This window comes from Puma concolor, chromosome D1, assembly GCF_028749965.1.
Source record: "Puma concolor isolate L17-30 chromosome D1, mPumCon1.1.hap2, whole genome shotgun sequence".
In the NCBI taxonomy this organism is placed as follows: domain Eukaryota; kingdom Metazoa; phylum Chordata; class Mammalia; order Carnivora; family Felidae; genus Puma; species Puma concolor.
This window is the reverse complement of record NC_141676.1, coordinates 4,334,729-4,360,632: the sequence shown is the minus strand read 5'-3', so window position 1 is coordinate 4,360,632 and position 25,904 is coordinate 4,334,729. Positions and strand designations below refer to the sequence as shown.

General features: G+C 48.9%; 1 protein-coding gene across 31 annotated transcripts in view; it reads left to right on the top strand.

The window, feature by feature from the left end:
* Nucleotides 1-25,904, top strand: part of PPP6R3 (protein phosphatase 6 regulatory subunit 3) — a 137,955-nt gene that overhangs the window by 46,951 nt on the left and 65,100 nt on the right. For 27 of the 31 annotated variants that reach the window (XM_086676703.1, XM_086676702.1, XM_086676701.1 and 24 more), the window contains one exon: nucleotides 21,207-21,439. The exons of 2 other annotated variants lie outside the window; for them this stretch is intronic. In XM_086676703.1, the coding sequence (XP_086532829.1) occupies nucleotides 21,213-21,439 (227 nt within the window). In that variant the 5' untranslated portion in view covers nucleotides 21,207-21,212. Of the gene's footprint in view, nucleotides 1-303; nucleotides 416-21,206; nucleotides 21,440-21,757; nucleotides 22,032-25,904 lie in introns of those variants that run through there. 2 more of the 31 variants (XM_086676678.1, XM_086676706.1) reach the window with 2 other exon arrangements.

The window sequence follows — 25,904 nt, the reverse complement described above, 5'->3', positions numbered from 1 at the left end:
ATCTCATTAAATTATTTTAGGATTATTTTTTCTCTTTGAGCAGATTTAAACATGCCAGGAGCAAGGAGTTTTGACTTCTACTTTGTATCTAGTACTTTTTAGGTGGTAGGTATTTAGTGGTAGGAGCTAAAATTTTAGAGCCATTTCTCACGGTAACATTTTAAAGACTGCCTCTCTTTCTCGCTCTCTTTTAATTTTGTTTTTCTTTGCTGACAAAGACTCTTAGCCGTGGCAGCTTGTAGAACGCTTCTTACCGTTAGCTGTATTCCTCCCGTTTCTTTTTTCACTCCCTCTGCTCATCAGATGCTGTCTGATGCCGGGTGAACTCTTCTCTTAAGAAGTTACTCATTAGTCTCCAGGAGGCCTAGAATCAGTGCCAGGTGGCTGAGAAGGATTTCCAAAGAGGAACAGCGCTGTAAGTATAGGGTTCTTTAGACCAGGGGTAGCGAGGCCCAGAGAGGAAATAGCGTAGGTTTTGTAGACCAAGAGGCAAAGAAGAGGATATTATAAAGTGTTTGTACAATAAGAGAGCAGATTTTCACAGATCTTACTGATGGAATTAAAAATAGAAAAATATTGGAGTTCCGTTTTCTGTAATACCGATCTGCTGATGAGAAGGACGGGATTCTCTTTCCGGAGGGGATAACATTTTCACCGAAATGGTGTTCAGAGCCACGGTTCCCCTCTCAGACTCTACCGCACGTCTTCTTCTAATCTATTAATGCTGATCTGTAATGAGATTTACATATTTCATCTTCGGAAGTGTCCGTTTACACAGATAGCGCCTGCCACACTCCGATACTAGTCCACAGGTACATAGCGTCCTCACTCGTCCTCACTCGGAGAGCAGCTGCGGAATTCTGTTAGATTCTGTTGCATCGTAGATTAAGCGCTTCCAGTTCACAGTTAGGAAAAACTTCCTCAAGTGTATAGCTGTATGGATTTTGCAATGGGAAAGCTTCCTTCACGTTTGCGTTAAGGTCTGAAAAATGCTGTTTAACTGTAGTTTGAGCACAGAAAGTGTACCCGCCGTAAACTTGTGTGAGAACAGGGATCTCCCTTCTTTTCACTCCTGAAAGCTAGTGCTAAAATAACCTTTTTTTTAACCACAGTGGAGACTTTGCAGATCCGTGCTGGTTAGCCTGATCGTTTTAGGTTGAATTGATTAAGAAACATGAAGATTGCAGCCAGAGGCCGGTTTCCAGAGCCATTCGGTGTTCATTAGTAGTGGTTGAGAGTTGTTTTTCTCATTCAGAGAAATTTCAGTCTTGGCCCTGAGCTCAAGAAGTTGCAAAAAAAAAACCCCATTAACCCGTGATGAGCTGCTTGCCGTGTGACGGGACAGGTCAGGGTCTGATGGCGGTTAAGTCTCCACAAGTACATGAGGTTCCTGTTGACATTACTGGCTCAGTCACACACGAGGCATTTTAAAAACCTCTCGAAGTACCTGCTGATGAAAGTAAAAAGAAATAACCGTAAGCTTTAAACATTACATTTTCCCAGGCGTGTAAATTTGCCCCACGAAGCTGTTTTTTGCTCTACACGTAATTTTACTGCCATCAGCCGGGACACGGATCCGCTGTGTTGTAGGGACTTCATCCTTCTCCGAAAACACTCTCCTGTGGTGGTTCCACGCGGGCCGTTCCGAGAGGCTTCTCGTCACCATCTCAGACTCCTCCAGTAAACACCAGCTGAGCTGTATCGGTGGTGCCCGTGAACTCCGCCAGAATCCAAGGAAAACCATCACTGGCCTCCTCGCGCTTGGCTGACAGGCCACTTGGAGACCAGCTTTGCTTGGAGTTTCCTTTTCCGTTTTTATTTTTCTGAAGGAATTCTGTTACGAGATTTTCCATTTCAAAGGTTGAAGTTCTGGGGCGGCTGGGTGGCTCAGTCGGTTAAGCGGCCGACTTTGGCTCAGGTCAAGATCTCGTGGTCCGTGAGCTTGAGCCCTGTGTCGGGCTCTGTGCTGACAGCTCAGAGCCCGGAGCCTGCTTCAGATTCTGTGTCTCCTTCTCTCTCTGCTCCTCCCCCACTCATGCTCTGTCTCTCTCTGTCTCTCAAAAATAAATTAAAAAAAAAATTTTTTTTAATGTTTAAGTTTTGGAGCACCTGGGTGGCTTAAGTCGGCTAAGCGGCTGACTTTGGCTTATGTCATGATCTCACAGTTTGAGTTCGAGCCCCATGTTGGGCTCTGTGCTGACAGCTCGGAGCCTAGAACCTGCTTTGGATTCTGTGTCTCCCTCTCTCTTTGCTCCTCCCCCACTCACGTCTCTCTCCTCTCTCTCTCTCAAGAATAAACATTAAAACAATTTTTTTTAAATGTTTAAAATGTTTACATTCTTATGGGCCACTTGAGTGACTCAGTTAAGCGTCTGACTTCGGCTCAGGTCATGATCTACTGGCTTGTGAGTTCGAGCCCTGCGTCGGGCTCTCTGCTGTTAGCACAAAGCTCTTTTCGGATCCTCTGTCCCCCTGTCTTCCCCTACCCCGCTCATCTTCCCTCCCTCCCTACCTCCCCTCGCTCTCTTTCTCGGTCTCTCAAAATTAAGTAAGCAAAAAATAATACATTAACAATAAAAGCTATCCATCCAGAATGGTTAGCATTTAAAAATTCTAAGTTTTTCTGATGCTGCCTTCCTGTGCATGAGCAATACTGTGGTGACCGCCTCTTCTGGAAATGTGGACGTTGACTGTGTTCTCCTAGCACAGTGTGGTGCAGTGGCACAACGAACGCAGGGCTTTGCCGGCAGATCTCGTGACAAAGGGGTCCTCGTCCTGCTGTGCCTTAGGAGCTCGGCAGGCGAAGTCCACTTCCTTTTCTCTTGTTTGGACGTTGTGGGGATGCAGGGGTGATAAGAAAATACAGTGTCACAGTTCCACACGTGGCACTCAAAGCACCGTTGACTTGTGACTGTGTCATTGTGATCTGGAAAGCAGAGGAGCAGCGCAGAGATCTGTCCCACTCAGCACTGCCTTCACAGCGTGACAGCAGCCAGAGACCGTATGTAAATGAGTGGTGTGGCTGCGTTTCAGGAAAACTTACATGAATTGCAGAGAATTTTCACAAGTCCTAGAATGTCATGCTTCTGGTTCCCCCCTCCCCCAGTAGAAAACAGGAAAATCATTCTTTGCTCAGAGGCTGTGTAAAAATAGGTGGCAGGCCAGATGTGGCAGCCTGGGTGTCCCAGGGCCCTGGCGTGGGTTCACACGCTGATGGCAGAAAGGATGGGGTGGAAGCGAGACCTGACGGGGCACCTGTGAGAAGGTGCCGCTGTGGTTCTTGCCGTTGGCTGGTTTGGTCGGTCGGCTGGTCCTGTTTCTTCGTTTGCTCGGCTTTCGTATACAGACTCGTGAGTGTGTGCGGCCGCCGCCTACTTGCCCCCCCCCCCCGGCAGGCGAGCTCCTCTTCCACAGCGTCCGATCTCAGACTGAGGTGACATTACGGAGCTCTCGCTGAGTGCCAGGCGTGATACCAGTGCCGTCAGTCTGCCTTCCTCTCGTCGTGTTCCATCCTGTATGCGTACGTGGTTCACGTAGGTGCATGGTTCACAACGAGAAGTGACATTCGTCTCCTCCGTCTCTCTTGGCTTCTCCCTTCCTCGTCCCTCAGTTACTTAACCAGGGGCTGTAGCTTCTACCTTCGTCACTTAGCTGTTCTCGCACAGTTACCTCCTTCCAGGTTTCTAAGTTGTGTGCCTATAGGGAGCTGTTTCTCTAATCTGGCTGACTTTTGTGTTTTTTTGGCATTTACTCATTTTTTTAATGTTTATTTTCTGAGAGAGACAGAGCACGAGCAGAGGAGGGGCAGAGAGAGGGAGACACAGAATCCGAAGTGGGCACCAAGCTCCGAGCTGGCAGCACAGAGCCCGACGCGGGGCTCAAACTCGCAAACCGAGAGATCATGACCCGAGCCGAATTCAGATGCTCAACCGACTGAGCCACCCAGGCACCTTGTCGTTTATTCATTTTTTGAGAGACGAGAGACACAGCATGAGTGGGGAAGGGGCGGAGAGAGAAGGGGGAGACACAGAATGGGAAGCAGGCTCCAGGTTCCGAGCTGTCAGCACAGAAGCCCAATGTGGGACTCGAACCCATGAACAGTGAGATCATGACCTGAGCTGAAGTCAGAAACTTAACCGACTGAGCCACCCAGGCGCCCCAAAACTGGCTGACTTCTAACAGTGAGGGTGAAGATTTACCTTGCACGTGCATAGCTTCTTTCCCTCCCTCATCTTCCAGCATAGTTACAGCACGACTTTGCTTAAAATCGGTACAAAGATATGTGTATTGAGTCCATTATTCCCTAGGGCTCTGACTTCATTAGTACAGTTCGTCTCTGCGTGGTCACATAGATCCTGCACACACATCTCCTGTTTGGACGCATCCTTCTCAGAGCCCTCTGCCTCGTGCCTCACTCCAGGCTGGCTCCTCTGGGCGGGTGTCCCCGTTGCTTTTCTTCTGGGGATCGTCTTTGTTTCTCGGTGTGTGGGATCCGTAGTTCTGTGTGTTCCCTGTCTTCCTCTCATGGCTTATTGCCATGCTTTTTGAAAATATTTTATTTTTATTTTTATTTATTTTTATTTTTTAGGGAGAGCATGAGCAGTGGAGAGGGGCAAGGGGGGGGGGGAGGGAGGGAGGGAGGGAGAGAATCCCAAGCAGGCTCCATGCTCAGCGCAGAGCCCGACTTGTACCTCAGTCCTGTGACCCTAGGATCATGACCGGAGTCAAAGTCAAGAATCGTCGGATGCTCAGCTGACTGAGCCACCCAAGCACCTCAGTGCTTCTTTTTACTGTTTTAATTTAAAAAAAATTTTTTTTAATGTTTATTTATTTTTGAGAGAGAGAGAGCACGCGTGCACTTGCACTTGCGTGCAAGTGGTGGGGGCAGAGAGAGGGAGACGCAGAATCCGAAGCAGGCTCCGGGCTCCGAGCCGTCAGCACAGAGCCCGACGTGGGGGTCGAACTTACTAACTGCAAGATCATGATGTAAGCCAAACTCGGACATTTAACTGACTGAGCCACCCAGGTGCCCCTTAAAGATTTTATTTTTGGGGCGCCTGGGTGGCTCAGTCAGTTGGGTGTCCAACTTCGGCTCAGGTCATGATTTCACAGCTTGTGAGTTCGAGCCCCGCGTCGGGCTCTGTGCTGACGGCTCGGAGCCCGGAGCCTGCTTCAGATTCTGCGTCTCCCTCTCTCTCTGCCCCTCCCCTGCTCACACTCTGTCTCTCTCTCCTTCAAAAATAAACAAACATTTTTAAAAAAATGTTTAGTGCTTGGCACAGAAAGCATAAAAATTTTTTTTTTTTAATTTTTAAGTAATCTGTATATCCCACACGGGGCTCAATCCCACAACCCCAAGATCGAGAGTCGCACACTCCACCTACCGAGCCAGCCAGGCACCCCTCCTGGCGCATTGCCACGCGTTGGTGGAGCCCATTTTCCAGTAGCTTTTTGAGAAGGCATGAATAAATCTTCCCGACCTTCCATGTCTTAAAATGCTCTTTTCTGCGATTGCTGTTGAGGAAGCTGATGTCATTCTGATTTCCAGTCCTTTTTTTGATTGTTTTGTCCTCACGAGAAAAGTTGAGATACCGTCTTTACCTCTGATGCTCTGGAATTGCACACTGTGCCGTAGAAGTCTGTTTCAGCACCCGGGGTGACAGGACGTGCACGGCGTGGGGGGGGGGGGGACTCCTGCGCTTTACACTCTGAGAAAAGGTTTTTTTGGTTGAGGCAGGTGGTTGTGGATTATAATATGTTCTTCTAAAACTTCTGTCACTTGGCTGTTGGACTTTCTGAATTATTTCTCCAGTTTCTGTCGTTTCCTAAATTTGCCGGCATTGTTTCTTTTTCCTTGTCCTTTATTGCTATCTTGCGAGACTTGCCAGAGGAGTGGAGAATTGTGTGAGGTTCAACCCAGTAAACATCTGGAAAGTTGCGTAATCCTTTCTGTTTTCCTGTCGAGGCTCCATTTCGGCCCAGATAAAGCCGTGCCTTTTACATCAATCGGGCTTGAGAAGAGGTTCATCAAACAGCACGACGATCCGTTTGTGTAGCCTTCTTCTCCTCACGCTCTCCTAGAGAGGATCATCCAGGCTTTGGCCACACTTCCTCCAGCCTTGGGGCATTGCTTGTGTTAGTGAACCTAACCTTTAGCCTGATCTTGAACAAGTTCCTGCTTCAACTGCTTGCCCGTGGTCTGTAGTTTTCACTCACTGGCTCTCATTTTATGTTGGGGAACTATAAATGATAGCATAAAAGAGCTTGAAGATATGCAAAGCCGGTTATTTTTTTAAATTGTTTTTTAATGTTTATTTTTGAGAGAGAGAGAGAGAGAGAGAGCATGTGCATGCGAGCAAAGGAGGGGCAGAGAGAGAGGGAGACACAGAATCCGAAGCGGGCTCTAGACGCTGAGCTGTCAGCACAGATCCCGACGTGGGGCTCAAACTCACGGATGGCGAGATGGTGACCTGAGCCAAAGTCAGACGCCCCCCCGGGTGCCCCAGAGCCAGTTATTTCATCCCCCAAGTGGCGAGTCCTTCTGACTGGTCATCTCTTTGGGGGCCATGGGGGTTAGCAGTTTCTCTCCTCCCCCGAACAAGGTATGGTATCGCCTGGCAAGGAGGTGAGCGGCCCGGGGCAGGCCGCAGGAGGATTCGTGTCTTCCACGGTCCTAGACGAGATTCATGTATGACTTTATTCTGAGGTTGGTTTGCTTATTAGTCGCGTCATAATTCGACTTTATGTTGAGCTTATAATCAACTACGGTCTTTACGGTCTTTGGACCTGTTTCTCTCGCTACTTTTCCTGTTTTCTTATGCCTGGTGTTTCCCCGCCCCAATCATGTTTTTCAGTTTTTATCTAAAATGTACCTCATGTTGATTAAATTTCTCTTCGTTTCATCATGTTTAGAAATATTCTGCATACTGATTCTCGTGTTTCTGTGCATTTTGATGAGCCTGTGGCATCTTGGGGAACTGACTGAGAACAGTCACTGGCCACAAGAGCTGGGCTCCCGGTGTCCCCAGCCGTGCTGTTCTGACTGAGCTGTCCAACCAGCTTGTCTTGACCTCACACGCACAGGTAGGCTGTTGCCATTGACTGGCGAGACCTAAGAGCTGAGAGCCCACGGGTCGGCTCGCTGCACTGCCGTCTGCGGGCGTGAGCGCACACGGGCTGGCCTGGGGCCGGCTCGTGCCGGGAGACTGACCTGCTGCTGGGCCTGGCCACGCAGCTGCTGTTCCCACGCTGGTGCTGTAATAGGAGGAGCACAGACAGAGCTCGACAGACACAGGCGTGGATCCCAGTTCTGGCCAGCGCATTTACCTGCTCTGGTCTTTGGTAGGTCCTCTGACCTCTCGATCTTGGTTTCTCCGTATGCAGAACAAGAACAAAACCATGAAAGGTTGTTCCGAGGTTTCGAGGGAGGGTGTATCTAAAAGCATCAGACCCGAGTCTGGCCTGTGGTAGGCACTTAATGGGTAGCCATTAGTAATCGTGTTTCCACCTCTGACAGAAGGTTGCACTGTCAGGACGGTTAATGTTATCGTGGAATAGCTGGAAGAGGTTCAAGATTGTTTTTCCCAAGGAGCTGTAACGATCCTAAGAACCGTTCAGTTCTCTGAATGACTCTGAATTTTCGTTCCTGAGCAGACGCGCAGCAGCCCCCGAGCTCGCTGTTCTTTCCTCGCCCTTTAGCTTGCTGGCCACGAGACCACATGGAGGCTGGGCCCTCCGGAGGATGGCGGCCTGGTGCCGGGGTCCCGGGGACTGTGGAGCCTGACCTGGACGCTTCAGGAGGGAACGTGGCCTGCTGAAAGTTTGCGGGGCAAGGACGATGGACGTTTAATAGCCAGAGCTGAAAAACGGAGCTTCACCTTTTTCCGTGACCAATTTGCCAGTTCTGGTTTCTGCTACAGAATTGGTCATAACTACAGATTAACTAGGGTAGTTAGCTTGTTCTTGATCCGCAGTCTATTTCTTTTTGGCCTTTTTTTCTTTCCTTTTAAAAATTGTTTTAAATTTGTGATTATTTTGAAAGAGAGCAGGGGAGGGGCAAGACAGAGGGAGACAGAGAATCCCAAGCAGGCTCTGCACTGTCAGCACAGAGCCCGATGCGGGGCTTGAACTCACAGACTGTAAGATCCTGACCTGAGCCGAAATCAGGAGTTGGACGCTCAACCCCCTGAGCCACCCAGGTGCCCCATCTTTACTTGTTTTAAAATGTTTATGTATTTATTTAGAGCAGGGGAGGGGCAGAGAGAGGGAGAGAGAGAGAATCCCAAGCAGGCTCTGCACTATCAGCACAGAGCCCAACTTGGGGGCTCGATCTCAGGAACCATGAGCTCATGACCTGAGCTGAAATCAAGAGTTGGACGCTCCACCCACTGAGCCGCCAGGCGCCCCTCTGTCCTTTTTTCAAAAGCATCTTAATAGCATTCTCGGTTTGCTCTAGAATTTGTAGCTAATTTGGAGAGGCTGTTCTCTTTGGGTATCTTGTGTCTAACAGATATGTGAATAATACAGCGGCCACTGTCACTTGCTTCAAGTTAGAGGACTCAAAACTTACCTGTCCCTTGGCTTCACTTACTTAGTAAAACTAGGGCACGTTAGGTATTCTGTACCCCGGCTGCTCCTGTGGGAGCTCTTTCTGGCTGTGCAGTTCTCAGACCACTGCTCTCTTGCTGGGCTGCTCCCTGTAGCCACAGACTCAGAAACTATTCTGTGCTGTGCCAGGTAAAAGCGCTCTCTCTCTCTCTCTCTCTCTCTTCGTAGTTTTATGGTTTTACTAATAAAATATGACATGCACATAGGCTGTCTATTCATTTCCTTGGCTGTGTAGCCTAGCTTGGGGATTGGGGACTGATGGCCAGCCGGGCTGCTCTTTCTACAGTGGCGTGGTGCTTCTTGGAGGAGACATTTGAGCAGTCTGTGCACGGTGGGATTTGTTGTAAATGAGCAGCACTTCAGGCTCTTTGCCTCTGGGGACTAGGAGCTTCCGGAAGCCACCGGGCAGCACGTGCTTGTTCTCTTGTCCTTGCGTAATCAGCATCGAGCACGAGGAGCCGGCCCTGAGTCTCCCGTGCACCCTGGTGTCAGCGTCTCCGAGTTTCCCCCAGTTGTGCTTCATTTTGACATATTCGCTCTCTTTTTAACGGTGTTGGGCTTCACCAGAAGTCTGAGGGTGGCCGTCGTGCCGAATAGAAGGCGGCTCCCGCGTCCGCACACGGCGCCGGGGAGACGGCAGCGCCCCGCGTGCTCTCCAGTTACGCGTTGCTTCTATCTCATGTTCGGCTCAGGTCGCTGATGCTCCTGTGTGGTTTCAGAGATTCAGAGAATCCTGGGGCTTGAGATTGAAAATCAACCTCTGGAGCCCATAAGAATTTTCTTTTTTCTTTCTTTTTTTAAAATTAAAAACAATTTTTTTTTAATGTTTATTTTTGAAAGCGACAGCCAGAGCGCAAGCTGGGGGTGGGGGAGGGGCAGAGAGAGAGGGAGACACAGAATCCGAAGCAGGCTCTGGGCTCCGAGCTGTCAGCACAGAGCCCAACGTGGGGCTCGAACCCACAAACCGTGAGATCATGACCTGAGCTGAAGTCGGAGGCTTAACCGACTGAACCACCCGGGCACCTCACCCATGAGAATTTTTGGATGTGACTTTGAGTTATATCACCCCTCTTACCTTTGCTTGTTTGCGCACACACACACTCTCTCCCCTCACCCCTTCTTGTCTCTGTTTCTTGTTCTCTTGTTCTCTCTCCCTCCCCCCCCCCCCCCATACACACACCACCTAGATGCAGCTGGGTCTTTCTTGCCAGGGCTTCGGGCAGAAACTTGATTACCATTGTGTCACCCTCATTATTTGCCTTCTTTCTTCCTAACTCTTCAGTCGCAGTTTAAAAAAAAACATAAAACTTGTTCTCAGTAAAATTTTTGCATATACGTGGATTGAAGTGTTTGCGATTGTGGAAATTACGCATAAAGATTCACGTACATTTGAGTTTTCATATGTTTGTGCAGGAACACGTTACCTGCTTTAATGTGGATCAGGTGACAAAAGTTAGACTGGATCTTCCTTGGTTGGCACTTGGCTTTTTTAATATAAAAGCGAACCGGGTGACAAGATTGTACCTCTCGCCCTGCCCTTCACTTCCGAGTGCTGGGTTTGGAGTTGGCTTCAGTGTGGCGGTCGCGTTTGCTTTCTGAGGGTCATGCGTTTCCCAGGCAGCTCAGAATTAGGACGCAAGCCATCAGTTTGTGTCGCCTGATACCACGCGGTGTGGCCAGGATCAGAGGAAACCTGCAGACCGGGCTTTGAAGAGGCAGATGTTGGAGGTTGATGTCGGAGGCAGAACGATCATCCGGTGGGAAACCTCATCGGGGATACCGTGGTTTGTGGAGGAGGGGCTGTCGCAGGGCTCCCCACCTTCCAGGGTGCTGACACAGGCTCCTGCATGGGTCGCTCACTCTTCAGGCTCCTGTCTGTCAGCGCCTCCGTGGCTTTGTGGGCCGTTCGGTACGTAAAGCGCAGATGTCCCCGTGCTGCTCATTGGCCGTGTCTCACCTGCCTCCCCCGCTTCTGTGTCGGCGTCATGTGCGGTTCCTGCCGTGTCCACCTTCGTGGCCTTGTCTTTAGCACTCCCTTCCCCGTCCTGTGTTTCAGTTCCACTCAGACACTTGGCCGCACCCAGGACAGGCTGGACCTCTCCCTCTCTTGGCCTCTGGGAGTGCGCCCTCTGTTGAGTGCACCCGCCAGAGCTCCAGTCATCTCCTGTGTTACTTGCCTCTGCTTCCGCTCAGAATTGGTTCTTTCTAGATGTTATTAAGGTACATTATTTAGTTTCTACTGTGGGTGTCTCTACTGTGTGTTTATCTCAGTTAAAACTCACTGGTTCTCGGGGCGCCTGGGTGGCTCATTCGGTTGGGCATCCAACTTCAGCTCAGGTCATAATTTCATGGTTTGTGAGTTCGAGCCCCGCGTTGGGCTCTGTGCTGACAGCTCAGAGCCTGGAGCCTGCTTCGGATTCTGCGTCTCCCCCCTCTCTGCCCCTCCCCTGCTCACGCTCTGTCTCTATCTCTCAATAATGAATAAACGTTAAAAAAAAAAATTAAAAAAAAAAAAACAAAAAACCTCACTGGTTCTCTCTGCTCCCGCAGCAAGCCCATGCGGCTGTGCGGGCAGTCCTGCAGGGGCCCTTTGACACCCGGTCTCGTGTTGCCTAAGCTTGTCCTCACGCCTTCTGAAAGTCTTTTCTGGTTGTCAAGGCCTTCTCCCTGCTATGAATTTCCTGAAGCTCCTGGAAACCTCTGTCCTGTTCTCTGTGCTTGCAGACTTAACTTCTACTGGCCTGGAATGCTTTTCGCTGCATCCTCACCTACTGAACCTTGTAGGTCTTTTGAGGCCCAGCTTAGGCCTCACGTATTAAGGGAGTCTTTTCTGGTCAAGCTCCCCTCTGTTGAGCTCCCATTCTGAAACAGAACAAGTTTGGCACTGATGCCTTTTATTCTCTGTGTTTTCTCTTTCCTCAGTTTTCTTGTATTTTTCAAGGGGTTGGGACCATTTGACATGTTACTCTTGTAGTCAAAGTACTTGTTAATTAATATAAAACACACTAAATGGAATTGATTCCTTTATTTATCATCGCTCTCAAAGACAAGCTGAGATGTCAAAGAAGTTACGAAGTAAAAATGAAAACGGTTCTGGAATATCTGGGTGCTAAAAACATGATCGCTTTTGACGTGTTCTTTGGAAGAAGCAGTTGTGAAACCAAATATAATGAAGCTTCCCTCTAAAGAAATACCTCTCGGGGCGCCTGGGTGGCGCAGTCGGTTAAGCGTCCGACTTCAGCCAGGTCACGATCTCGCGGTCCGTGAGTTCGAGCCCCGCGTCAGGCTCTGGGCTGATGGCTCGGAGCCTGGAGCCTGTTTCCGATTCTGTGTCTCCCTCTCTCTCTGCCCCTCCCCCGTTCATGCTCTGTCTCTCTCTGTCCCAAAAAAATAAATAAAAACATTGAAAAAAAAAATTAAAAAAAAAAAAAGAAATACCTCTCTCTGATAGGCAGTGTGACCTTCGATTGAGTTAGCCCAGCCTTTGAGTGGGGGCAGGGGAGGGCAGCTGTCGGCAGGGGACGCCTTTGCTAAGAACGGAGAAGCAGCTCCTGGGTGGACCTTCCAGGCCTTCGTGACCTTCCCCCTTGCTACCGAGGGAGAGCTGCCTTCAGAGGCCTGCTGGTGCTCTTTCTTTGGGTGCCGTGTTTCTGTTTCCCCGTGGGAAGTTAGAACGTTTGCCTCGGCGTTCGGCTTTGCTGTGAGGAGGGAGAGTTTCTCCCTACCTTACGGCACAGAGGCGTCCCCCCTTCAGAGTGACACCGCGTGCTCCTATCTGTGGGCACTTGGCTTCCTGTCCCTCCTTGCGGCGCAGCTTTCAGTGCACCACGTGAGCAGCTTCCCACCTTACTGAGCCCGGCGCTTCCCCGTTTGGGTCTTGGCGGACGCTGCCCCCCTGAGTTCCCCGAATACCTGAATCCAGGCCCCGGGGGAGCCCTGATACTCCAGGTGTCTGGATGCTGGCGGGAGCAGGTGAGCCAGCACCGGCAGCCTTACAGCAGCTCGATCGTCCAGCACGTCCCGTTCCCAGCTGCTTGGAAACTTGACCGGGGGCGTGGGGTAACCGGGTCTGTTGCTCACGGAATAAGCAAGTTGTGTTTTTGGTTTTGTTTTTTTTTAATTTTTATTTAATTCCTTTTTTTTAAATTTACATCCTAGTTAGTTAGCATATAGTGCAACAGTGATTTCGGGAGTAGATTCCTTAGTGCCCCATTTAGCCCCTCCCCCCCACCTCCTCTAGTAACCCTCTGTTTGTTCTCCATATTTATGAGTCTCTTATGCTTTGTCCCCCTCCCTGTTTTTATATTACTTTTGTTTCCCTTCCCTTATGTTCACCTGTTTTGTATCTTAAAGTCCTCGTATGAGTGAAGTCACAATGCTTGTCTTTCTCTGATTAATTTCATTTAGCATAATACCCTCCAGTTTCATCCATGTAGTTGCGAATGGCAAGATTTCATTCTTTTTGATTGCTGGGTAATATTCCAGTGTGTATATGTGTGTGTGTGTGTGTACACACATACACACATCTTCCTTATCCATTAATCCATCAGTTGACATTGGGGCTCTTTCCATACATTGACTGTTGTTGATAGTGTTGCTATAAACATTGGGGTGCATGTGTCCCTTCCAAACAGCACACCTGTATCCCTTGTAGTGCAATTGCTGGGTCGTAGGGTAGTTCTATTTTTAATTTTTTGAGGAACCTCCATACCGTTCTCCAGAGTGGCTGCACCAATTTGCATTCCCACCAGCAGTGCAAAAGAGATCCTCTCTCTCTACATCCTCGCCAACACCTGTTGTTGCCTGAGTTGTTAATGTTAGCCATTCTGACAGGTGTGAGGTGGTAGCTCATTGTGGTTTTGATTTGTATTTCCCTGATGATGAGTGATGTTGAACAGCACGTTGTTATTAATTTAATTGGGGGCCATGAAGGCTCAGTTTACTCCCAAGATGAAGGGGAGTCTAGTGGGTTTTTGGTACATTGATCAAACATCATCGTTCCCCAAAATATTTGAGTGATCGGGGTATTTTCTTTTCTTCTTTACAATATTATTGAGTCAGCTTAGAAATGAAATTCCCAGAGACATGTGCCTCTTTTACAGTTTGGCGAGGCATGTCTAAACCAGTAGTGAGCCACTCTGGCCCTCTTGACTCAAGATCTAACCCTTCATTATTTCAGGGTGAGGAATGAAAACTTTCCCTATTAGTGCTACAAATATTTCTAGATATTAGAGGCTAAATAACAGCTCTGATTTTCTTGTGACGAACTTTTTTTGTGTTGAAGAATGTCCAAGTTGCTTTATATGTACAAGAATAAACATGATTTCTCGTGTATGTATACATCTCAGAAGGGGAAAACCTGGCCCGTATAAACCTCTCCTCACCAATCCCACATTGGCCCTGTGTGGAAAAGGTGGTTAACTGTTGACTTTGGCTGTAGGAGGATATTGGGCGGTTGGGGGGGGGGGGCGGGGAACAAGAGTAGGGTGGTTATTTTAGTACCAAGAGAGAAACTTTGAACCATAACTGTAGTAATGTATAATTAGAACTGTCCTGTCCCAATACAGCAACCACTGGCCACATAGGACTCTTGAGCATAAAATGTGGCCGGTTCAAATTGAGATGTGCCGTAAGTATAAGACACACTCAGATTTTGAAGGCTTCGTTACAATAGAATTATATGTTGAAATAATACTGTTTGGATGTATGAGGTTAAATAAAATATATTTTTAAAGTTAACGTAGCCAGTTTGCTTTACTGTTTTGGTGTGGCTGCTAGAAAATGTAAACGTACACGTGTCTCACATTGTGGCGCGCGTGCTCTGTGTGCTCCTTCCGTCCGCCGGGGCCCCGCTGGCACTGGCCCCGCAGCCCCGGGCCGAGGGCCTCCCGGGAGGAGTGCGGTGGGAGGCCTGAGGTGCACCGGAGTTTGAACTCCCGGCAGCATGTGCCTGTATGCCTTCGTTTGAGACTCTGAAAATAAATCTGTAATACAGACATCCCCTTCGTAGCACATAGAAAGAAAAAGAAAAATATTAAACATAACACATTTTGTTTATAGATTGTTTCCTGGGTGTTGTCTTGGACGTAAGCGGCTGCTGCTTCTCCCTTTGGTTTATACTCCATGAATTTAGGTGACTGCAGTTAGATGAACTGCAAGGATCTGGTGCATGTCTGTTGCGGGCCTGGAGGATGTTAGCAAATACTTCAGAGCATGGAATCTTGGCGATTCCAGTGGGGCCAGTGATGAAACGGTGTAGGCAGCCTTCATGCCTGTGCAGCCCATGTGGTCTCGGGTCCCCCCGTGCAGAAGTGTTTGCTGTGACGCTCAGCTGCTCTTCGTAAGCTCAGCAATTCTTAGTAATAATCTTGGAATCCTTTTTTGAGTCTCTGGACGTTTTGCCCTGGGCCCAGCCAGCCCCGGGTGCAGGTACTCCACAGGTGTGGCAGTAGGGTTCGTGGAGGATAGCCTGTCCCGCTTGGCTAGATCCTTGCTAAACTTAAGTACAGTCCATAGAAATAGGAGCTTTCTGAATTTTAGACTCATCAGAGCTCTTTGTCGTTCCCTCGGCTTACTGCTGCCATCGGGAGGCAGGATGATTAGCAGTTTCTGCCTTCTGGGTACCACTGGTTTATCTTTCACCACATTCATCGTGTCATTCTTTCTGGGCTCCTGTTGGAAAGTGATATAATATGTTACACTCTGCATCTGTCATGTCCAGAGAAAACCCACTAATATCAGCTTGTCCACAGGGAGTTTCTGAAATAACACAGCCGCGTGTTTGCAAAGTCGGCCTTTTTCCTGTTTCTCTTAGTTATGTAATTATTTTGAATACGCTTATTACAATTTGTTGCAAATGATCAGCCATAGTTTAAACCCAGGGCGGCAGTAGCAGCAGCATCTGGGGACTTGTTGAGATGCAGAATCTCTGGCCTGACCCCAGATTTCCTGAGTCCGAATCTGAGACTGCCCTTTAACAGGACCCCTAGGTGTCTCCGGTGCCCGTGGGAATCAGGGAAGCGCTGGCTTAAACCTCGCAGACGTCAGAGGCCGGCACCTTTGTCGACAGCAGCTTCTGCTTGCCGAGGTGCCCATGCGGTCCAGCTCCGGAAGCAGGCCTTTGTCATTGACTCCTCACAACCAGTTTGCTCGGTGAGGACACGGAGGTTTGGAGAGGGGGGTCTGCTTTCCCAAGGCTTCTGGGCCAGCCCGTAGCCAAGCGGGCCTTAGAATCCAGGTCCGTTTGGGTGCCTAAGAGTCCGAACAAGGCTTGGGAGGAAAAGCTGTTTATTTGATGAAAGCAAGTGGTTGCAGGCGGTTCCCACCGAACCACGGTTGAGCCCCTGTTGAATATATTCTGCCAGCAGCGCCCTAGAAAATTTCTGCAGAAGGTCTGATGTGTTTGTCATACCTCTTAAAAATGATTTGACCACATCACCCACCGTATGGTTCCTATGTCACAGACAGGGTGACACCTTTTCTCCCAGAAACAGCGTCACTGCTTAACTGCTTTGAAAAAAAGGTACCAAGGCCCAGATTTTGCCTCTAAGAAGGAAGGTTATTTTGATAATTGCAGAGGACCTGTGGTTAAAGTGGTTGATCTGAGATGAATAGGTTTATGGCCTTTGGTCCTATTTTGTGCATATAAGATGGTAGTTTTCACTGGTGTTGTCGATTCTGGGGAAGACCGAGAACAGCAGAGTCTGTCTATGACAAGTTGACAGGTGACTCCCCAGCGACCCGCCAACCTAACCTTCAGTTCTTTGGGAGAAAACCCAACCCTCTTACTCCAACTTCTAAAACAACTCTAGGGTTTGGAAGAAAGACGACAGGTACTTAGGTTTTATTCACCATTCCCTTCTTTGTCTCCTGATAAAAGCCCATGACATGGTTTACTGTGAGAAATTGTATCCCCTGACCTTTTCTAATGTTTATTTTTGAGAGAGAACGTGTTGCGCACGCGTGAGTGAGAGAGGGACAGAGGATCCAAAGTGAGTTTTGGGCTGAAAGCAGAGAGCCTGATGCGGGGCTCGAACGCACACCAGTCGTGAGATCGTGACCTGAGCTGAAGTTGGACGCTTAACTGACCGAGCCACCCAGGTGCCCCAGAAATTGTATTCCCTTTTAGCCCTAAATCCTAGTAAGGATTTTAAACTATATGTGTGTTAACTAAAAATGGGCTGTTGAAGTGCCAGCTCCTTTCAGTTTTTCTGAGTATCCTAGTTGTATTTTTGAAAGGACTCCATTGTACTGCAGGGCCCTGGCGGTTGAACTTTGTATGTAACTATCAGTTCATACCTAGCTTGTTTCTACCTCACAGGGCATAAGTAGAAGCTAGGGGAACTAATTTACTGATGCCATTCGTTTCCAGTCAGTTTGCTGCTTGACCAAAAGGTAAAATACATAATGTTTGCTTAAGAAGTCTACTGTGGTTGGGGCGCCCAGGTGGCGCAGTCGGTTAAGCGTCCGACTTCAGCCAGGTCACGATCTCGCGGTCCGTGAGTTCGAGCCCCGCGTCAGGCTCTGGGCTGATGGCTCAGAGCCTGGAGCCTGTTTCCGATTCTGTGTCTCCCTCTCTCTCTGCCCCTTCCCCGTTCATGCTCTGTCTCTCTCTATCCCAAAAATAAATAAAAAACGTTGAAAAAAAAAAATTTAAAAAAAATAAAAAAATAAAAAAAAAGAAGTCTACTGTGGTTTTATTTTATTTTTAAGTTTGTAGCATACCCAGTCTAAAGAAAATGCACTGTGGAAATGCATATTTCAGAGTGTTCCGATTTTAAAAAATGCTCTTCTAATTCAGGATGGTGGAAAACGAAAGGACTCAGGCATTTTAAAACAGTTGCTTAAGCATTCCTGTTCCCTTGCTTAAGTAAGTATAGGAAGACAAGCAGTCACAGGCTTGGGGATTAGAGGAGCTGGGAGGTCAGGGAGGGAGGGCACCCCGTCAGAGCACACAGACCAGCGTGTGACGGCACGTCATAACACCGCCCAGGGCAGGCTCTGAGGTTGGCAGGTGTCTTTCTCCCACGTGGTGATTTGGGGACGGAGGCACCTTCCATTTTTTGGCTCTGCCATCCCTTAGAGCCCTTCTTGTCTTCGGCATCCAGCCAGGTGCAGAGGAGAATGCGTGGAGATTTTTATGGTTCGTGGCACGTGGGGGACGACGTTGTCGTGCGCTTATCCCTGCCTGCCCGAGAAGTCGGGGAAGGAGAACGGGTCTCTAGCCAGTCTCGCCCCACACCGTGTGGCCGCCCCCGGCCGAGTGGGCTGCAAGGGTCCGGGGTGGCGTCCGTGCGGGCTCAGTGATGGTGGAGAGGAAAGTTAGCGTTGGTGGGAACCTGACTTCCCCCTGAGCGAGGGATGCTAAACTTCTTCTGTAAAGGACCAGGTAGTAAATATTTTAGGCTTTGCGGGCCACATTTGCTCTCTGCCACAGTCTTTTCTTTTCCTAAAACAACCCTTTAAAAATATCGAAACCGTTCTTAGCATGCAGGCTGTGGGCTGGATTTGGTCTGTGGGCCGTAACTTGCCAATTCCTGCTCTTACTTCGTCATGACTAATTATCAGTCTTCTTTATAAATCCCGTATTTAATGAGTTGCCTTCATAAGGTTGAAATTTGGGGAGTCCATTTTTACTTGGATTAGCTGGATATAACTATATTCTGATCCATAATTAAGGAGTGTGCCTTTATCCGTGTCTGTGGACGTTTATAGTTTCCACTTGATGGACGTGAGTGTGTATCTTGTTTATAATTAGCCAATCGTAAGGTCTTGGTAATCAGCCTTGCTTTTTTGTGATTGATTTCTTAGTATTCTTCATTTTACCTCGCCTTTCTGTAAAAGGCGAGTGTGTAAAAAAGACACACTACTTTAAATGAGAACTAATCTTTAAAAAAAAGACTTAAGCCTAAATTAGTAATGATGTCCAGTTTTCTGACTTCAGGTGGAGAGACTGTTCTGTTAGATGATCAGAAATTTGGTTTACAGACCAAAATAAGCACAAACGCATCTGATGTCAGTGGAGCGTTGGAAAGTATTTGAATACACCTGTAGCTCTTCAGTCAGTGACTTCACTAAAGTACTTATAATAAGTAAAGTGAACTGTTCTTTCAATTTGTAGACATCCCGGGATCGAACTTTCCATGATCAACTGTGAGGCCAAGGTGTACTGACATGGATGGTTACTTTTTTTGGCCTTCTGTAAGGTGCCTTTGCTCCGTGAGCCGAACGAGAGCTCCGTTATCTGTCCCAAGTGCCCGTATCTGCCCTTCAGGAACAGTGCAGATTAATACGTGCTCGGAGCGCGAACACGGCCTGGGACTTGTGTGCTGGGGCTGTGCGAGAACACAGCTGTTGTCGTCCCCGTACACTTCGGTTCCAAGTATGAGGCAGAGCGATAGAGTGTACAGGTTTTAGGATTTGTGGTTCAAACTCCTGGATGAATGAGCCGTGTTGCTCCGGCAGAAGCTTGGTAGACGGTGCTTACGGCGTTACCCGGGGGAGCTTCCTTCTTTCCTCCTTTGCAGTGAGCTTTTGCTGTCGTTTTGTCTTTTTTCACGTTGTCAATTTTATTAGGGCAAAATGGCGTAATAACGCCTTTTCTGTTTGCCATTTTCCACAGTCTGAAAACCAGAAAAGCATTTATGGTTTTATTGATTTCCACCATCTTTTCCCCCGAAGTTCCTTACTAGGATACATCACCTTTGCCCTGTTTCCTTTGTAATTGGCTTAGTAGCAGAAGTAGGTTGCTCTTGTGTTTGAAGTATCCGTTTCTGTCCTTCGCTGGCAAGGGTTATAGTCGCAGCGAGCGCTCCGCCCCGCTCCTGGTCCTGGAGCAGAGAGGTCACTTGCTGGTGTGGCATGGGGGCAGTTGCCGACCGTGCTGGGAGTTGTGACGCTGCCCTTTTAGCGTGTTCTGTGACGTCTTCTGTACATAATGGGAGGTGGCGATGCCTTATTCTTGTGCCGTCCCCCGAGCTTCGTGGTGAACGTGTCCCCATGCAGGTGCCCCACCGCCGCTCTGCTTTCCGTGAACTGTCAGGGTAGCCCCTCTGCCCACTGTGTCTTCCTCGTGCTGCTGACTGGTGTGAGCTTATGTGTGCCTTTTGAAACATAAAGAATTTTTTTTTTAAGCAGGGACAACTTTTATAACATCATATTTCATAATCTTCCCTAAAACCTGTTCCCTTAAGGAGTCTTTTTTTTTTTTTTTAAAGATTCCTTAAGACTGCTTATATTTTAAACTCCCATGATCGTCCACTTAATAGTCAAGTCACATGAAGTGGGTGTACTTTTCCATGTCCCTGAGTAACCTGCCATGGTGCACAGTCTTCTGTGCCTGGATCGATCGGTGTGACTGGCTGTATAACTAAAACTTGCCCTCCGTGATCTCCGATTTAAAAAATTTTTTGGACGGATGTGCCTGAAAATACTAAATACTCCTACCTGATCTAATATGGATGATTTAGCAAAAATAAGTAGTTCTCAGAAGGTTATGTGTGCTATACATAGGTTATGACCTTTGCAGCTGCCTGCCTTCTACCTAGGCTCTTCCAGCACAGGATTTTGCACGCGCGGGCGTGGAGATTAACGTGCTTTTCAGTGATCACGGTAACAGGGGCCACTGCCCTGGGTGGGTGGTAGAGCTGCAGTTGGTCGGTAGGTTTGGCTTTGTCGGTGGGGGGCGGGGAGGGGGTGTTACAGGAAGTAAGTGTGTGTCTCACCAAACCCCGGCTCCGGAATTCTGCAGTTGAGCATCTTGGACCCACAAGAATGACTTCTGAATAGTCCTGACCCTAATCAGGACTTTTGTTTGATGCTGTCATCTTGTCACGTGTTGCTCAAAAGTGGCATTAGAGAGCGCCTTGTTGTGGCAGCTGCAGATTACATAGTGACTCTGTGTTTCCTGTTTCCAGTTGTAACCAGTGAGGACCTCGTGTGACTCTGCAGATGGCCGTGCCCTCGCTGTTGAGGAGGGGAGGGGGGAGTATATATGTGGCACGGTCGGTGTCAGATGGGTTTCCTAATAGCTGAGGGTGGCTCGTTTCCCTAATTTCTTGGGAACTAGCTTCCTCTTGTGTAGTTTCTTTGTGAAGAATGACACGGATCTGATCGTTTTAGGACTCTCAGCTGTGAAAGTGCTGCTTTGTGGTGGTTATTTACTTAATTCTTTCATACTCCGAAGAATGCCGGACACTTTGGTCAAGTACTAGTCACTGGTTGCTGGAAGGTACTACCTCGGTGTCTGAATGTGCGCTTCCCCTGTAAGAGAGGGTTTACTTTCTTCCTTTCCCAGCATTACATTCTTAGCAAAGTATGGATGGCTTCATATTGTAGGTTGACATCATCCCAAGCTTTAGCGTTCTTTCAGCATTTTTAAATCAAAATTTTTTGTTTTCAATAAAAATATTTTCTTTTCTGAGAAGGAAAAGCCCTGCGAATTTTACTTATTTAGACAAGTACCTTATAGGCTCGATATGAAACTTACTGTACTTATGTGATGCAAGTTAGCATTTTAGACTGTGAAACTAAGCTGAAATTTGAAAAGTTAATATGTAAAGTTGAAATTTTATTTGAAATACTCTCTGCGTTTTGTTTAGACCAGCATGTTTTGGAAATTTGATCTTCATTCATCATCCCACATAGACACACTTCTAGAAAGAGAAGATGTAACACTGAAGGAGTTAATGGATGAGGAAGATGTTTTACAGGAATGTAAAGCTCAGAACCGCAAACTTATAGAGTTTCTGTTAAAAGCAGAATGTCTCGAAGATTTAGTCTCATTCATTATAGAAGAACCACCTCAAGACATGGATGAAAAGATCAGATACAAGTAAGAAAATTCAATCTTCTCTTTAGGGTGGGACTGAAGTGAAGTGGGGTAGAATCTTATCCTTGTCCAGCAATTCCCCAGGGCCGTCGTAGACCATTTAGAGTGGTAAGATGGTCAAGAGTGACAGACTCGGTGGAGCATGTAATCCATTGTAGAACCAAGTCCAGTGAAATCATAGGGTTTTAAAAAGGAGTGTTCTAAATTGCAGTCAGAAGGCTTTGTGGCAGGGCAACGTGCTTTGTAAACAGTGATGAAGTTTCTTAAAATAGTAAGACGATTCAAGTAAGTATTTTCTCTTCTTTGCAAATAGGAAGCTAGAGATTACGTGACTGCCCGAGATCATATGGCAGATCTAAGCCAGGGCTTGGGTTATGAAGACCGTTACTGATCAAATAAATTCTGACCTTCGTTAACTTCAGGGAACGGGGTCTTGGTGAATGTGAGTGGAGCTAAATTTAACTAGCTAGCGCCTTGGATCGAGTTTACGTCCTCATCACTAGTTTCATCTGCTTACGGCAGAGCAGTAGTGCGCCGGGGTCCTTTATCCCTGTGTCTTGACCGCACTTGGACTGCACACTCCTACCAACTCCTGGTGAGCGCTCCGTGTGTATTTAAAGTACCTAGGTCTCAGGGAGCTGTCCCTCCATGTCCAACTGTGTTGAAAGATTTGACTCCGTACCCTCCCACACCCGCCCCCCAAAATAGGACGGATTCGGGAACAAAAAGTCATTGATTCTGCATTAAATAAACTTAACGGAATAGGAGGAATTAAGGCTTTTAGTAGATCCTTCTTTGCCCTTTCTCCCCCAGTCTGTTCTTCTTTTCAGATATCTTTTTATTTCTTTCTGGGGAGAATTTTGCTGTCAGAGAAATAACACTTATTAATGCCTTCAAGTTGCTAGCGACTTGGACCTTCAAGGAGGTGAGGTTATGTTCTCTGCCGGCCATTAAGATTGACAGTTAGCATTGGTGACAGCCTCTACTCAGGTCAGTGCCCCAAAAAGGAAGAGGAAAGAAATTTCGCAGCAGGAGCACTGGTGTACTCGCATCCCCCGGAAGCCGTTTTGGAATCCCCTTCACGGTGAACAGCCCGCACGCGTGGGTGCCGCTCGTCGTGGGGCTTGTCCTGGCAGGAGCCAGTGCGCTGCGGGCTTCGCACCCGCCCACCCGGGAGGGGCGTCGACCTCCCCTCTTGGCACGCTTGAGCCAAAGGGCTTGCCCTTCTGGGTCGGTTTCCTCACCTGCTGAACGAAGCTAATACCTCTGTGACTGGGAAGAGCAGGCACAGCACGTCTTCTGGAAGGTGCTTAGTTCACCGAAAAGTAGTCACGGCTTCCGTAGTACCGCCATGCTGGTGTTCTTTTGTGTTCCCTTTGAGGTTGCGAGAGCAGCTGTGCCTCCCTGGCCATGTGGCCTTCCGGATGGCACCGTCTTGAGGGAGCTTGACTTGAGCTGGGCAGGTGAGTTCTCCGCTGTAGTTCTGGCCTGGGAGGAGCCACGGGCCGTGTGTAAGGTACACAATACACATAGATAGATGCGCAGGGGGTGTTTCAGACGGCACCTGAAAGCTCTTGGGGGTTAAGGTCGACTTAGAGTCATCTCAGGAAATTTAGACTAGTGTTTTATAGAGTCTGGGTGACGGAGTGATTTCTGTGTTTTGTGAACCTCATAACTGCATTAGTCACACATGTCGATTGAACTCATCACTGTTCTAAGCTGATGATCATACACAAGGTGTTAAAGGTTTGTCATTCTGTGCTAACCTTTTTAATTTTAATGACAGATACCTCCGTCCTAAACTATTTAGCAGAAATTTGATCCAGCAGAACTTTAAGCCTCGGTTCCTAAGTAGTATAACAAATCCTAAAGCTAAGGTGCTGTTGTTTGGGTCAAGGTTCCCGCAGAGGGCCTGGGGGCGAGAGGAGACCAGGAGGGGCTGCCGCCCTGAAGGCCAAGGGAAGCCAGGCTTCGGGAAGGAGAGATGGGACAAGTGGGTCGGGGCCGCTGCGCACAGGCCCCGTGACCGTTGGTGTCCGCGGCACAGAGCACGTGGGCCCCGGCAGCGTGGGTTCTCTGGAGGGGCGGAGGGGAGAGCCCGGTCGGGAGCTCTCTGAGGAGGAACTGGCGGCCAAGCAGAGACAGCTCTTCTGGCTAGTTTCCCTGGAAAGGAGCAGAGAGAGCAGGTGGGCGCTGCGGGCAGATAGGAGTGAGGAGAGGTGTGCTGGTGGTGTCCTCCCCGGTGGGAGAAGTAGTGGGGGGTTTCTGTGCCGGTGAGGCCGTGTGCAGTCCAGTGGGAAATGACGGGGCAGAGGGAGGGACCCATCCAGGGACGTGCTGTGCCTAAGCAGGCGGGAGGCCGTGTGGTCGGAAGGACAAGGGGAGGGAGGCTTTAGGAGCAGAGTCGGCCCTGGGGATGGGGAGGAGGAAGGAGCCCAGATGCAGGTGGGGGTGTAGCTACAGAGGAATCGGGGGGTCAGAGCCTGTGCTGGGGCCGGGGGGGCGGGGAGGGTGGCGCTTGCCGCAGGGTGGGATGGCGGGGGTCTTGGGGTGTTTTAGAAGCTCGTTTAATGTTTGAGAGGTAGGGAAGGGGAGAGAGAGAGAGAACCCCAGCCTGTCCAGAACCAGGACCTTGAGCCTTTCGTATAGTGCCCAGGCCCACACGTGTGCCTCTTTATCTAGGTCGTGTGTCTCAGTCACTGTGCAAAAACAGGTGAACAATTCATTGAAAAAAGTTTTTAAGTGCCTGTGGCCTCTTCTGGACCTCATGTGTCAGAATTTGGAGAACACACGCTACGCGTTTGGTGTGTGGCCACGGTTGAGGCCACTACCTTTTACCGGTCCTTTATTTGCCAGCAATTTCAAATTGGGGTAATCGAGACAACGTTCCCCCAACATCGTCCCCCCGTGTTCCCCGTGGTAGCATTTCGGAAGTTTTGTAAAGTGGAAAATATAGAGGAATAAAAACAGTTAGCTTTTGTTTATTCCAGGCCTCCTTCCCAGTATTTCGTATGTCATATCCTTCCACGTGAGGTAGATGCTGTTATCTTAATTTCGCAGACTTGGAAACTGAGGCCCAGGGAGGCTAAGGAACTTGCCCAAGGTCATGCAGCTTGTAAGTGGTAGAGATGGGAGTCTGAACCTAGGCAGTGCGACTCCAGAAGCTGCACCTGCACCCCATGCGTGATCCTGCCCCTGGCACGATGGTGACTTTATGTTGTGGCATCTTTGAGCCCGTATGTTCCACAGAGTAGGAGAGAGAGACTTTAATCTGAGCCACAGAAGAGAGCTGTTTGATAATATGATCTTGATGCCCACACTCCTTCCAGTTCTGTTGTCTGTCTTTTCCCTACAGAGGTTCTTCTGGGGACACTCTTCTTGTTGTGTTCCGTCTTCCGACCTCACCCCAGAGCCTCGCAGCAGGCAGCCCTTGGGCGCCTCGAGGGGTGTGGCGTGTGTTCTGGACTGCAGTCCTCCCCTCTTTCGTGTCCTACAGCCACTTGTGGCTGTTCTGTCACCTCCCTATCCTGGTCAGCCTTTGACTTGCCACTCCAGAGGACTAGTTGGTTCTGGATCCTGGCTGCTTGACGGGGCGGAAGTAAGAGCAGAGAAGTGAGCTTGTGGCTAGAACGGCCGTGGCGTCTCCATTTGTTGCCGTTGAAAACAGACGGGAAACCGTGGTAAAAGGAGTGAGTGGAGAAAACGGATCAGCTGTCTGGTTTTCAGAGAGAGAGAGAGAGAGAGAGAGAGTGCTCTGGTGGGCAGAGGCAAGCATGCTTTCGGGGTGCAGGTGTTTCCAGGGCCGTAGGGTCTGCGGAGAGGTCTGCGTCCCACAGCAGTGAGGTCTGACGGGCGCTGATCCTGGACCACCTTGCAAGGCTGCCTTGGAGAGCTCTGTTCCCGTATGCCGTTTCTCCACTTGGGTAGCTAGCTCAGGCTGACATCCTCCTTTCCACTTCCCTGTGTTAGAAGATTTGTTCTCTTAAGATGTGACACGGACTGGACACTTGGTAAGCGCCCCCAAAACAGCTTTCTGGTACCATTTGCAACCCATGTGAAAATAGGCGTGGCCGGTCTCGGAACCTGCGTGTGTCTCGAGCCAGTACTTACGAGGTGCTGTGTGCGGGGCGGTTTCCTGGACACCAGCGTCCCCCGTGGTCGTCCTACAAGCCGGGCCACTTCCCACGTCAGAGCAGGCCGCTCAGGGCTGCAGCCCGAGACTCTTAGCTGCCGCACCTCGCCAGGCCTGTCCTGTGGGAGAAGGCCCACGCCCTGCGGCGTGGCCTCCCCAGGCTCCCGAGCCCTGGCTGTGCTCTGGTTTTGTTGGGGGAAAACGTATCCTGTTAGAGCTTGCTTTAGAAGTAATTTTTGAGACACGGTAGAAAATTCACTTTCATCTACAGGTTGGACAGAATGGATTGACATGCTTTTCTAATTCCCAAAGGTGATTTTGTTTTTCACAAAATTT